Consider the following 14004-nt stretch of genomic DNA (forward strand, 5'->3'; position numbering starts at 1 on the left):
GTTATAACAGTTTTCTTGTACGAAAGGACAAAAACCAATATCATAAATTGGTTTTTATTCGTGCGTATGTTAGCAGGCGTGCCACGAATGTTATTATCGCAACAATAAAAGATATCCGAGCAGATATTATCTATGAGAATTAAAGCATTTTCCTTGGAAGTATTGGGATCGCCTTCTTGTGTTCATAATGTAATAGGTGTTTTATGCTTATTTTCACGCATCAGTGACATTATGTCTTTTTTTGCTGTCAATGACCATTAATAGATGGAAAATTGAACCAAAACATGTTTTTGTGCGACCCATCCTAGTTCGCGTAACACAATAAACCTTTTAACGTGTAAACAAAAAAGCACTGACATTAAATATTTTCACTTGGTTTCAGTTATTGATTCATATAACACGTGACAACTACATAACGATGTTTTTGTTAAAGTGTAACTAATGGGACGAATCTATAAGGCGAGAAGAACAAATAGTTCAGTTGTCGGAACCAAGTAGATAACACTGCATGTATATGCTCCAATGGCAATCATGTCCGGCAAGTATACGTCTTGGACATTTGTCCGAAATCTGACTGTTTTCATGTTTTTCAATGTTTCTCCTTCGGTTTTGTGCTGGACACACCAGGAAGAATCAGACTTTCGAAAAATGCTCTTGAAAAATTACGATAAAAAACTCCGGCCCATAAAGAACATGAGAGATATATTACAAATCGATGGGGAACTTGGGATTACCACAGCTCGAGAATTCGATATTGTACATGGCTACATCACCGTGCAATCCTATCTTACTTTAAGATGGTGTGATGAATTTTTATCTTGGGACACATCTCGGCACGACGTGATGAATATTACCGTTGAAGAAGAAATGATATGGCACCCAGGAATAATGCTTTATAACACTGCAACCCAAACCAATATAAATTCAATTCCTCAATTGTTGCTAAGTTATAATGGATGCGTTCAGAAGGATATTCCATTGTATTTTAAAAGTTTCTGTGAAATAAACGCATATGGCTTTCCATTTGATGAGCATCGGTGCCAGTCCAACATTTTTTTCACTGATTACGACGCCACAAAAGTGGTACTAAGAAATCTTACCTGCTCACAATTCCAGGACCTCAGCGGAACGAATTGGCGCATTGAACCTAAATGCACATCTGTAACGGATGGATATAGCGAAGGGGTTGTAGAATTAAGACTGACCCGTAGGGTTCAAGCCAATTCTCTGTCAAATTTATTACCACCAATTATTTTTCTTTTCTTAAATATGATGGTCGGGCAGCTACCCGTTCAAAGTGGGGAAAAGGTTTCATTTACGACAACAATCTTCCTTGCAAACATCGTCTATCTAGGCGATATTAACAAGAAACTACCGAACGAACCTACCGATGTTCCGTTAGTGTTCTGGTGTCATTTACTTCTGACATGCCTCAGCGGAATATCGGTTATCGCTAGCATCGTCGCCTCGAAGAGATTCTTTCAACTGCGTCTCCCGGAACCGATTGCGCCGAATAAAACCAACCCAGAAAATTGCAGAATGGGACATGGAAGCATCACGGACAATACCAAGTTTGAAACAGAAATCCGTGAAGGATATCGCTCATCTTGGATGAATTTGAAAGTGACGAATTTCACCCGTCACTGTAATGTTGAAAAGTTGATGTTTAATGTCATCTTTCTCATGTCAGTGATTTTTGGAATTGTATTCTTGATTTTGTTTGCACAAACGATTTCGAGTCGTCATATATAATTAATAACAAACATATGACTAAATATAAACATTTTACGGCACTTGTTTTCTGATGTAAAAGCAAATAGTTTGTCTTTTAATAATCGTTTCGGTCCGTGTTATAAATTAATAAGATAAATTATTAACCATCTATATACAAATATGTAATGTATCCATAATGCTACACGTAGATTTCACATATTATTACATCTAGTAATATATCCTCCACTATATAATAAATATCAATTGGTAATTATTTGTAAATATATATCCATCGCGTTACACGAAAACATTCCCGATGAGGTGAGAGCACAAATATATTTAATAATCAAGCGTTTTTTGTTGTTGTTTTTCGTATTTTTTGTATTTTTTGTATTTTTTGCAATTTTAATGTTTATAGAAATTTTTTAGTATTTTTAAAAAATATTTTTCCTTTCTGTTTTCTACACATATAGGTTTTGTACTTTTTTGTTTTAAAACTCAGTTTGATGTGCTTTCTTTCTTTAAGTGATCATCGATTGACCTTAGTTACTTCCTTTTTTACCGCTTATGTCTTTGATCTATGCATTTTTTACCGCTTATGTCTTTGATCTATGCATTTTTTACCGCTTATGTCTTTGATCTATGCATTTTTTACCGCTTATGTCTTTGATCTATGCATTTTTTACCGCTTATGTCTTTGATCTATGCATTTTTTACCGCTTATGTCTTTGATCTATGCATTTTTTACCGCTTATGTCTTTGATCTATGCATTTTTTACCGCTTATGTCTTTGATCTATGCATTTTTTACCGCTTATGTCTTTGATTCTTTGACGTTTTCTGCTTCGAAAGCCATTTGTAATGATTAATTGTCATTTCCCCTCAATAATTAAAAGAAAAAATACGATTAAAAAATAGACTGCAATGTGTGGTGTTTTAATAAGTTGTCAATAATGTCTTCGGTTTGTTTCCAACTGGTGGGGTTTTGAAACCTGTCATATAGAAAGCATTAAGAAAAGTGCACTGAAGAGTTACAAACAAATCCGACAACCCGTATCAGGTGAAATCCTCCACTTGATGTTCTTTTTCGGATAATCAGAAATGATGATAATTTTTTAATTGAAAATAAAAATTATTGACGAAATTCTTTAATTTTATAATCATATTCGTGAAACATTTTATGGAAATCTTATACAAGTATATATATATATATATATATATATATATACAGTGATGATCATATTTATTGGCACGGTAAAATAAAAGTTAAATTTTGTCTAATAAATTCTAAAAAAGGGATTAAATTAAAGAAAATAACAAAGTATATTATGTATTTTTAACTGGCCTTTCCGATGCAGCAATCGGATTTTAGAAAAAATAAATAACAAAGGAACAACAAACATAATTGCAAAAAACCCTTGTTCAAAATTATTGGCACGATTTATTTAATAATCAATTGTATAGCCTTTGGCCTTGATTACCTTCCTCAGTCGCTTTTCATAGTTTACAACCAAGTTGTTGCACTCTTCAGTAGTAATTTTAGCCCACTCTTCCTGACAATAATCCTCCAATTGAATAAGATTCTTAGGCTTCCTTTGCATTACCCTCAATTTTAATGTTCTCCATAAATTTTCAATTGGATTAAGGTCTGGGCTTTGTGATGGCCACTCCAAAACATTAATATGATTGTCCTCAAGCCATTTCTTAGTCAGTTTAGCCGAATGCTTTGGGTCATTATCTTGCATGAACCACCAACGACGACCAAGTGAGAGCTCTTTAGCAGAGTCTTTCAGGTTTTCATCCAATATTTTAACATAATCTTCCTTTTTCATGCTACCTGTGACCTTAACAAGTCGCCCTGGTCCAGAGGCAGCAAAGGATCCCCAAAACATCAAACTGCCTCCACCGTGCTTCACTGTGGGTATGGTGTTCTTAGGCAGGAAAGCTTCGCCAGATTTTCTGTAAATATAAGACACTTTATTATGGCCAAATAACTCTATTTTCGTTTCGTCAGTCCATAGAACACGTTTCCAGAATGCAACATCTTTATCAATATGACGTTTTGCAAAGGCTAGCCTTGCTTTCAGGTGCATAGGCTTCAATAAGGGAGTCTTTCTCGGACGACATGCTTTTAAACCAGCTCTCTTCAAAACTCTACCAACTGTATGTCGAGATACATTCACTCCAGAGGTGCTCTGTTCATCAACAATCTCCCCAACAGAGATCCTTGGGTTTTGTTTTACTTGTCGAACAATTTTCCGTTCATCTCTTGGGGAAAGAATCCTTTTTCTCCCTCTGCCCTCTAAACTCATAACGTGGCCTTGCGATTTGAACTTGTTTATTATGGCTCTAACAGTGGATTTGGGAAGGTTTAGCTTCTTTGAAATCTTATCATAGCCCTCCCCATTGGTATGGCATGCTACAAAAAGCTTCCTGACGTCTTCGCTGTGTTCCTTAGTTTTAACCATGGCGATTGAAAATTATAATTTAGTCACTTATAATAGTTTAAATAAATCGCTATCTAAAAATTATCTGAAAAAAAAATATTCACTGAATTAGCGTTAAACAAGCATAATATGGCTATAAAAAAGTTCAGAAAGCACGTAAACCGGAAATTGATTGATATTATACTGATACTAAAAGAAAAACAAAGCCGTGCCAATAATTTTGAACAAGGGTTTTTTGCAATTATGTTTGTTGTTCCTTTGTTATTTATTTTTTCTAAAATCCGATTGCTGCATCGGAAAGGCCAGTTAAAAATACATAATATACTTTGCTATTTTCTTTAATTTAATCCCTTTTTTAGAATTTATTAGACAAAATTTAACTTTTATTTTACCGTGCCAATAAATATGATCATCACTGTATATATATAACAAAAACATACAAGTTGGAGCTAAAAACAGAAAGAACCCATCCACCCATCCTACATAAAAGATATTTCTGGTATCAAGCACGATAATACAATCCTGTTGCAGTCAGTTTTTTAACATTTTCTAGCGACATTATTTCAATGTTATTTTTTTTCTTCAGATTTAAAAAAAAAAAATTAGTTTAATATCAGATGTTAATGAGGTTATTCAGATCAAAAGTTTTTCCTGGAGTCAACAGGTGTGTGTTTTACACCTGAACCGGTTTGTGTTAATTAACATTGTTGTATGACAATTCTTTGAGTGTTGTGATGTCTACACTTACACTTGCAATTGTTAATTCTTAACTTGTCCAGATATTTACAAGAGACATTTCATTTTGGACAAATAAGCAATAACAAGAATTGTAATATGCAGAAGTAATTGCACAAAAAAGACAGAAAAAATTTGTTATTCTTCAACCTTTCAGCCAGGAGCAGGGAGTGTAGTACCTTTTCCGATACTACATTTTTTTTTTCATTTTGCTTCCGGTAAATAAAGAAGAAATCCTTCTAGTCTAAGGCAGTTTTGATTTTTAGCAAATCCAACGAATGCATAACCAAAATATATCCGAGGGGGCTACTATTTGGAACCATGCTTAGGATGATTAATAAGATGTTGGTTTACCTTACATTTTATCGACTACTATTTAAGACCGTGTCTAACAAAGGACTGTGGAAAGTTTAAGAACGAGATGTCTGTTCACATTATATTTTGGTTTGCAAGTTATTTAATAAAGCAAAAGAAGAAATTATTAAAGTAGATGTCTTTTCGGGATCTAAAAGATTTTGTTGCTGGTCGAGTTAGTTTGGATTATGTACGTAGAGGAGGCACCAGTGCACTGAGTTCATCAGAGCATATTCCATGAAAGGACTTTCAACACAGACACAGGAATGCAAACTTCCCTTTTTAAAATAATAGTTCTGAACTTATACTAATTAAATATTTTTATTTTAAAGGACGGTACAAAATTGTATTGCGGGTGCATTTTTTAACAGTCCAGTAACTTGCGCTTCCACTTCTTTTTCTCTCAGTCCTCATCTTCAACGAATGAGCGATGTTTCTAACAAAAGAAGAAGAAAACGCTGTATACTCAGCCGGTAGTATTGCGTAAGTAATAACTAGAGTTGATTAAATTATCCTTTCATTCGATTTCTATACTTGTTACCATGTCACTAATATTGGTGTTGAAAGTAAAATTTTTCATGGGCTGAAGGTATCCGCCTGATAGGGACTAACCTCCAAAGTACCACTAAGTTCCACCCCTTTACAGTACAGATTCCTAGGTGTAAGAATGCCTTTTACTCCAATAGTTTCTTCCCCAGAACTGCAAGTCTTTGGAACTCCTTTCCGGGATATGCATTCCAAACTGTACTTATATGCAGAAGTTATAGTGTAATGTGAACAAACATCTTTCTACTCATCTCCCGTCATAATGCCCCCGCAAATTGTCCCCGATAGTAGCCCCCTACTTCAAAGTGGCACTTGCCTTGTTTGGGGTGAAGATTGAATTAAAAAAAGAGGCTGTCCTATCAGCAGGTGTATAATACTGAGGCTGCTGCATCGTCATTTACTGAATAGAGTCGGAACCATGCAGTAGGTACTGCATGGTTCCGACTCTAGTAGGGTCTCTCGATGCCATCTTAGTAGGAATTGCTATGGCTTTTCTTATCACTAGTCTACAGAAGTCTTCCTTATTCATCTTTTCTTTCGTCCCTAATTCTCTCTCTCTCTCTCTCTCTCTCTCTCTCTCTCTCTCACTTACTTTCCTTCAGCCTTACTCCTAACCCCATCACGAACTCACCTACCCAAACCATGACAATCTTCAACGTATAAAACAAGAGCAAACGTAAAACTACAACTTCCCATGTAGACCCTTACAACAAAGTCTCCTCCTTTAACATTATAGCCTACTTTTACGCCTTCCAAGGATTGAAATCCGGTTATGGGTGATAAAAACTGATCTGTTGTATTTAGATGAAACTGGCAGAAACTCAACTCCTTTCTTAGCCGACTTCTTCGTCAAATGCTACTTCACATCAAAACCTGATTATCAAAATCGCCGTGGGCATGGAATATGTGCCTACATTAGGCATAGCTATCTCTAAATAGCCCTACATGTGCTTTAGAGCAGCACTTACTCACAGCACAGCATTTGTATTTGCCCTCTACCATCCCCGCACTGATGGAGTAACTATCTCTGAGAGTATCACAAAGCAAATTGATTACACCCTGTTTGGTCATCTCTCAGCCAGAATTCAGGTTTGTTAAAATTTCAATGTTCACAGTTTTAAATGGCTAGTCCACTCAAACAAAACCGATGATGAAGGAAAATTTTGTAATGATTTTTCCCTGGCTTATGACCTAATGCAGACCATTAACGAACCTAGTCATGTACCCGATGCTGTCGGATTATTGTTGACTTTTCTAGATGTCTTTCTAACAACATGCCCTGAACTTAGCTCATCTTCAGTTCTGTCCTCGTTAGGTTCTTCTGACCACTCGGTTGTCTTAATTAAGATAAAAACAAAGTACAACAAACCCCTAATTATCCCTCTCTATCGAACAGTCTATCGATACTCGATGGCGCACTGAAACAGTTTCTGAACATTTATATCGGAACTACCTTGATGTTTTAAAAGAATGTTTCCACCATGGCATCAGACTTAACCGATTGGTTAACCCTTGGTATAGAAAATTATATACTCTCTAAGAAGTTCCAACAGAAACCAAAGAGCCAGCCTCATTAAACTACTGGATGCGCTGTTGCCATTGGTTATAGGAACCACTGCTTGAATTCTTTAAACGAAATAGATGTTTTTAAACCAAAGTAGTCTTCAGAACTGCTAGAAATCACTGCAGAAGGATGATAAAAATCGCGAGAGAATCATATGCTTAGTCTATCATGTCCAACGTAGAAGAACAGAGACTTAGTACCCATGAGTTTTGGCGAACAAAAAACAAGGTTCTGAACGATTGTGAGTCCTCAATCCCGACCATCATCAAGGAGTCTGAGGTAATTTTGCATCTGACTAAGTAAAACTCTTTTCCAAGAACTTTGCAGCAAACTCAACCCCGTGCGATCAGGACCACATACTTTCGAGACTTTTCTCTCAATAACCGATAGCAAACCGAGCGATATCCACATATTATTTCTTGTTGCCATACTCATTGTTATGATTTAATTTGTTGTTAAGAGTTATCCCCCTTGGGATTGACATTCATAATAAAAGCGCCCTCTGTTTCATTTTCCCGCTCGATCCTTTCAAGAGCGTACGTGTATTTTACAGTTAATAAAACCTTTCTAAAAGGCAATTCTTTACTTACTGATACTATTCACTTCAATTTTATTAACTGTAGAAAAAAAAAAATAATGGATCGAATCTTACGTCCCGACAGATTCGAGGTGGAACCTATATGCCCTAATTCCGAAAAATCCTATAGGCATTGGAAATTAACCCTCCAGAATTATATCCGCTCACATAATAACGGATTAATCGAAAACACTTCAGATAATTTCTTTGCCTTGATCAATTGTATTTCAGCCTCTGTTTTCGATTTAATAAGCGATAAAACCGACTACGATAGTGCATTAAGAACATTGGACGCCGCTTATTTAAAACCTGAAAATATTGTTTATAATAGATATCGATTGATGACGACGAAGCAACAAACAACACAAAATATAGATGCCTTCATACTACAATTGGAAATGCTTGCCAAAACATGTAACTTCGAAGCGGTTTCTGCTGAAGAAAACAAAAATCAATACATTCGGGAAGCTTTCATCGGTGGAATTTCTTCTTCGTCCATCCGACAACGACTGTTAGAAAAACCCATCCTGACTTTACAAGACACATATGCCACGGCCAGATCTCTTGAACAAGCAGAAAAGCATTCGATAAGCTACGCAAATAACTTTACTGTAGCAGCTACAAATAATCCTTCGGGCTACAATCGTATAGCTGTGACTAAAGAAAATATGCATCCAAAAGGGGTTTGTTTTTTCTGTGGAAAATCACGTCATCCTCGATATTTATGTCCTGCACGAAACGCCGAATGTAAAAAATGCAAAAAAAATGGTCATTGGGCTAAAGTGTGTAAATCTTCTATTTCTAACACTCATACTGCTGTTCCTTATGACGACTCTGACTACCCCTCACCTTCTCTATCCTGACTAGGAACTAACTCCAAAGATGTCACATTCACTCAATGCCAAATTAACGGGCACTTCGTGAACGCTATGGTGGACTCCGGCAGTGTAAAAACATTCATTAATGAAAATACTGCTAAAAAACTTAAACTCTTCACAATACCTAAAAACAAAACTATAGCTCTGGCTGCTTCCGATCAACATGCTAAAATAACTGGCGAAGCTGTCGTGGATTTAATACTGAAAGATAAAACCCATTCTGGAATAACAATTGAAATCATTGAAAACCTTTTCATTGATTTAATAATCGGAAAAGATATTTTAAAAAAATATAAAAAAGTAACACTTAAATTCGACGGTCCTAGAGACAAACTTATAATTGGAGCTATAAACACGAATAATTTTTTTCCTACCATAAACGTTCCACCCCCTCCTCTCTTTTCTAATCTTTCTCCTCATACTACTCCTATTGCGACAAAATCCCGACGTTACACTTTTGCCGCCAACAAATTCATAAAAGAAGAGACTGCTAGAATGTTGAAAGAAGGCATAATTGAACCTTCGATATCTCCGTGGCGAGCGCAAGTTCTCGTAACTTCGAATGAGAATCATAAGAAAAGAATGGTAGTCGACTACAGCGATACCATTAATAGATTCACGGAACTAGACGCTTACCCAATGCCTAATATCAATAAAATGGTAGACGACATCGCTCAATATAACATCTTCTCTACTCTCGACCTAAAATCTGCTTATCACCAAATACCTATAAATCATGCTGATCGTAAATTCACTGCGTTTGAAGTAAGTGGCAAACTTTTTCAATTTACTCGTCTTCCTTTTGGCGTCACCAATGGAGTAAGTGCTTTCCAGAGGAGCATAGACTATATTATAGAAAAAGAAAATCTAACCGATACCTTTGTATATGTTGATAACGTAACTATATGCGGACAAAATCAAGAAGAACACGATTACAATCTTCAAAAATTCTACAAAATTGCTAAACAATATAACATCACTTTAAATGAAAATAAAAGCATAATTTCTTCTAGTTCTATTACTCTACTCGGCTACACCATAGAAAATAATCAAATAGCTCCCGATTATCAAAGACTAAAACCATTACTCGAAATGCCACCTCCGCTGAATCTTAAATCTCAAAAAAGAATAGTTGGAATGTTTTCCTATTACTGCAAATTCATTAAAAAATTTTCTGATAAAATTTTATTACTAAATCAAAACAAAGAATTTCCACTACCTCCATCTGTATTAAAATCTTTTCAAACATTGAAAAATGATCTAAAAGACGCCACTTTAATAACGGTAGATCCAAATAAAGAATTTGAAGTAGAAACGGACGCTAGTAACTATTGCATTGCTGCAACACTAAATCAAGAAGGTCGTCCTATTGCACTTTTTTCAAGAACTCTCAATACTAACGAAATTAAGCACCATGCAGTAGAAAAAGAGGCAGCCGCTATTGTAGAAGCTCTCCGTAAGTGGCGACATTTTCTACTCGGCAGGCACTTTAAAGTCATCACAGATCAGAAGAGCATCAGCTTCATATTCGACAATAAAAGAAAATCAAAAATTAAGAATGACAAAATATGTCGTTGGCGTATAGAATTATCCCAATACAATTTCACTATAGTTTATCGACCTGGACCTGAAAATATTGCTGCTGACACATTCTCTCGCATCTCTGCTCTTACTTACAATCTACAAGATCTTCGTGATTTACATAAACAATTATGTCATCCTGGTGTTTCAAGACTAAGCCATTTTATAAGAACGAGGAACCTCCCTTTTACTTTGGATCAAATTAAGAATATTACTGACTCTTGCTCATCCTGTCAATTACTGAAATCCAAATTCGCCAATACCAATGGAGGGACTCTCATTCAAGCCATATTACCTTTTCAACGATTAAATCTTGATTTTAAAGGCCCTCTACCTACTTCTATACATGGCAACAAATATCTACTTACTCTAATTGATGAGTATTCCCGTTTTCCTTTCGCTTTTCCTTGCAGAGATATGACAAGCAAAACCATTATCCACTGTCTAAACAAACTCTTTTCAATTTTTGGTTTGCCTGACATGATACATACTGACCGTGCTTCTGATTTCTTAGCAAGAGAAATAAAGGATTTTTTACACAAAAAAGGAATTGCTACTTCTAAAACAAGTAGGTATCATCCTGAAGGTAATGGACAGATTGAAAAACTCAACGGTACCTTATGGAAGGCCATTCAAACAACATTACATTCTAATCAAATGAAACTACCTTATTGGGAAGACATACTACCGGACGCACTTCATTCAATTAGATCATTACTTTGTACTGCCACTAATATGACTCCCCATGATAGACTATTTAAATATAGTCGTAAATCTGCTTCCGGAATTTCAATTCCTTCTTGGGTTAAACCAGGCCCAATATATATTAGAAACCACACTAAAACAAGTAAACATGACCCTCCTGTAACGCCTGCCACCCTAATAGATGTCAACCCCCACTACGCTTATGTTCAACTACCTTCTGGTACTGAAACCACTGTCAACGTTCGAGACTTAGCTCCAAACTCATCAAATGAAGAAAACTCTAATAATAATCCTACTACTTCAGAGACTTTATTTGAACCTTCTACTAATGAAAACATTGGTCATGAGGAAGACAAAAATCAATCGTCTGATCTTGAAGAAAATCAGATTTCACTAAAAAATAATACTGAAAATCAGCATTCCTGCCAATCTGTGCGGAGGTCGTCCCGAGTTCGACAATTCCCTAGTAAATATAAGGATTTTGTGACTAAATACTGAAAAAACTGCAGTTTGGGTTCATATGTTATTTGTAAATAAAATGATTCTTATGTGATTGTAAAAAAAAAAAAAAAAAAAAAAATTTGTCTATAATTAATTACCCCTTACTTGAATACTTTAGGACGGGGAAAATGTTATGATTTAATTTGTTGTTAAGAGTTATCCCCTTGGGATTGACATTCATAATAAAAGCGCCCTCTGTTTCATTTTCCCGCTCGATCCTTTCAAGAGCGTACGTGTATTTTACAGTTAATAAAACCTTTCTAAAAGGCAATTCTTTACTTACTGATACTATTCACTTCACTCATCAAGTACCTTGACGCAAACAAACAACTGGTCCTAACAATATTCCAGTCATAGTACTCAAAAACCTGCAACCGGAGTTGTCATCTATCCTTTCAAACATGTTCAACAGATGCTTAAAGGAGAACAATTCTCATTAGTTTGCCCAGTATTTAAAAAATCTTGAAAATCGGTCTTCTGCATCTCATTACAGATCAAATAGTCTTCCGTGTATCATGAGTAAGTCGCTTGAATACATGTTAAATTGAGAAATTTCCAACAACCTCAGCAAAAAGCAATCTACTTAATGACAAACAATATGGTTACCGTCCTGCGAGATGTAAAGCTGATGTGCTGACTGTAATTTCATATAGGATCCGTGAATCTATCGACGGTGGATTCTTCTTTATGGCAATAGCTCTTGACATACAAAAGACATTCGATAGGTTTACATAATATGAAGGTCTACTTTACAAGATTTTCAGTTAAAGAATATCTGGAATTTCTTTTTCAACAAATAAATCCTTTCTCTTCTATAAGTTTATACATGTAGTTGTCGATCAGCAGAAGTCAGAAGCTCAAAGTATTAACGCTGGAATGCCTCAAGGATCAAACCATGGGTCCATCTAACCTCCATTTTCTTCATCATTAATCTTTCAGATTACAAGTTAATTCGGCGACATATAAGCAGACGACACTACCAGCTATGACAGCAACACAAAGGTTAGAAACAACCAAAATCACTCTGAATTCCTCATCTTCGACCTTGAACACGTGGTTAATTTTAACGACTTCAAAACCAAGCTTATATCTTGTCACCGCCAACGCATTGAACCTCACATGCCCACAGTTGATATGAATGGCTCTAGTCTCAAAGAGAAACCATGCTTTGACAAGCCTCTTGGACTAACCTTCACTGCTGACTTGAAATGGAAGACCTACATCAAATCAATTGCCAAGGTTGCTGGGAAAATGATTGTGTCGTTCTACCGCTCCATAAAGTATTTAATTTCTCACGAAATCATCTACTAGCATAAGAGAATATTACGTCCTAAAATCAAGTGCTGTTGTAACATCTAGGAAGAAATCGCTCGAAGCACCTATTCTGCCTTGACAGTTCTAAATCAGCTTTGGAATCTGATAGGTGATACCTTTTTGTCTCCGTGCAACATTTTTCCAGCAGAAGAGATGTTGCGAGCTTAACTCTGCTCTATCGTTATTTTCATGACAGGTGCTTTACAGAACTTCAATTTATGTCCCCATCCCCCACATCAGACTTTCACAAAAATCACTCGGCTAGCTACAACCACTATCGAAAATTATCATCACTCTCTGTGTCTAAATATAAGCACAAGTTCCATAAACAAAGCTTCTTTCATAGGACTGCCCGGATATGGAACCTTGTTCTGCTAGGCTGCTATTCGGTTGACTACAACATGTTTGCCTTCAAGTATAATGTAGCCATCCCGTTAAATAGTCAATTTCTACCAAATTTATATTACTGTACATGCATTTACCCTTATTTTCGAGTGACCTTCGGGCCTTGATAAGTGGTGAATCGCCATACAAAAAACATCTGAGACTCTTTTTGGATCCTGTGAAAGACAAGTGGTAGATGGATCAAGCAAGATGTTGCAACAATATTGTATACACGGGCAATTTGTTGCATTGTGAAAATATAGGATACTATCGTATATGCGTGATTTTCTGGCACAATAAATGGAGTTTCTCTTCTTTGCAACAATCATTGCAGTGTCCTAGATGTATTTGTTCGAATTCATGTTTCCTGTGAATGTTAAGCCTGTAAGTTCAAAGGATAAGCTCTCCGGTAGTATGTTTTAGTTAATAACAATCGTAGTTGAGAAAGTTAATTATAATAGTTATAATTGTTTATCAACATAATCTGGCATGAGGATAATTTTCCCTATAAGTAAACACTGACCAAATATTCAGAATTACATAGTATTCGTGGACAAATAGGTTTTTGGTATGGCTAACATACAGTGGCTTATACGAGGAATGGTGTACCTTTTTCAAGGGATGTTACTTATAGTAACAGCACGAATCTGGATACTCCACCGGACTAGATGAATTCTTGTCCGGTAATCCAGTAAGAGAAAGAGCC

General features: G+C 35.9%; 1 protein-coding gene across 1 annotated transcript in view; it reads left to right on the forward strand.

Annotated features, from left to right (window-relative positions):
• Nucleotides 1–502: 502 nt before the first annotated feature.
• Nucleotides 503–14004, forward strand: part of LOC145277000 (chemotactile receptor for bitter tastants 1-like) — a 72141-nt gene continuing 58639 nt past the window's right edge. Inside the window, exon 1 of the mRNA XM_080128581.1 lies at nt 503–2034. Within this exon, the coding sequence (XP_079984707.1) occupies nt 523–1752 (1230 nt within the window). The 5' untranslated portion in view covers nt 503–522 and the 3' untranslated portion in view covers nt 1753–2034. The remainder of the gene's footprint in view (nt 2035–14004) is intronic.

Source organism: Euprymna scolopes, chromosome 5 (assembly GCF_053919585.1).
Source record: "Euprymna scolopes isolate OS-2025 chromosome 5, ASM5391958v1, whole genome shotgun sequence".
Lineage (NCBI taxonomy): Eukaryota > Metazoa > Mollusca > Cephalopoda > Sepiida > Sepiolidae > Euprymna > Euprymna scolopes.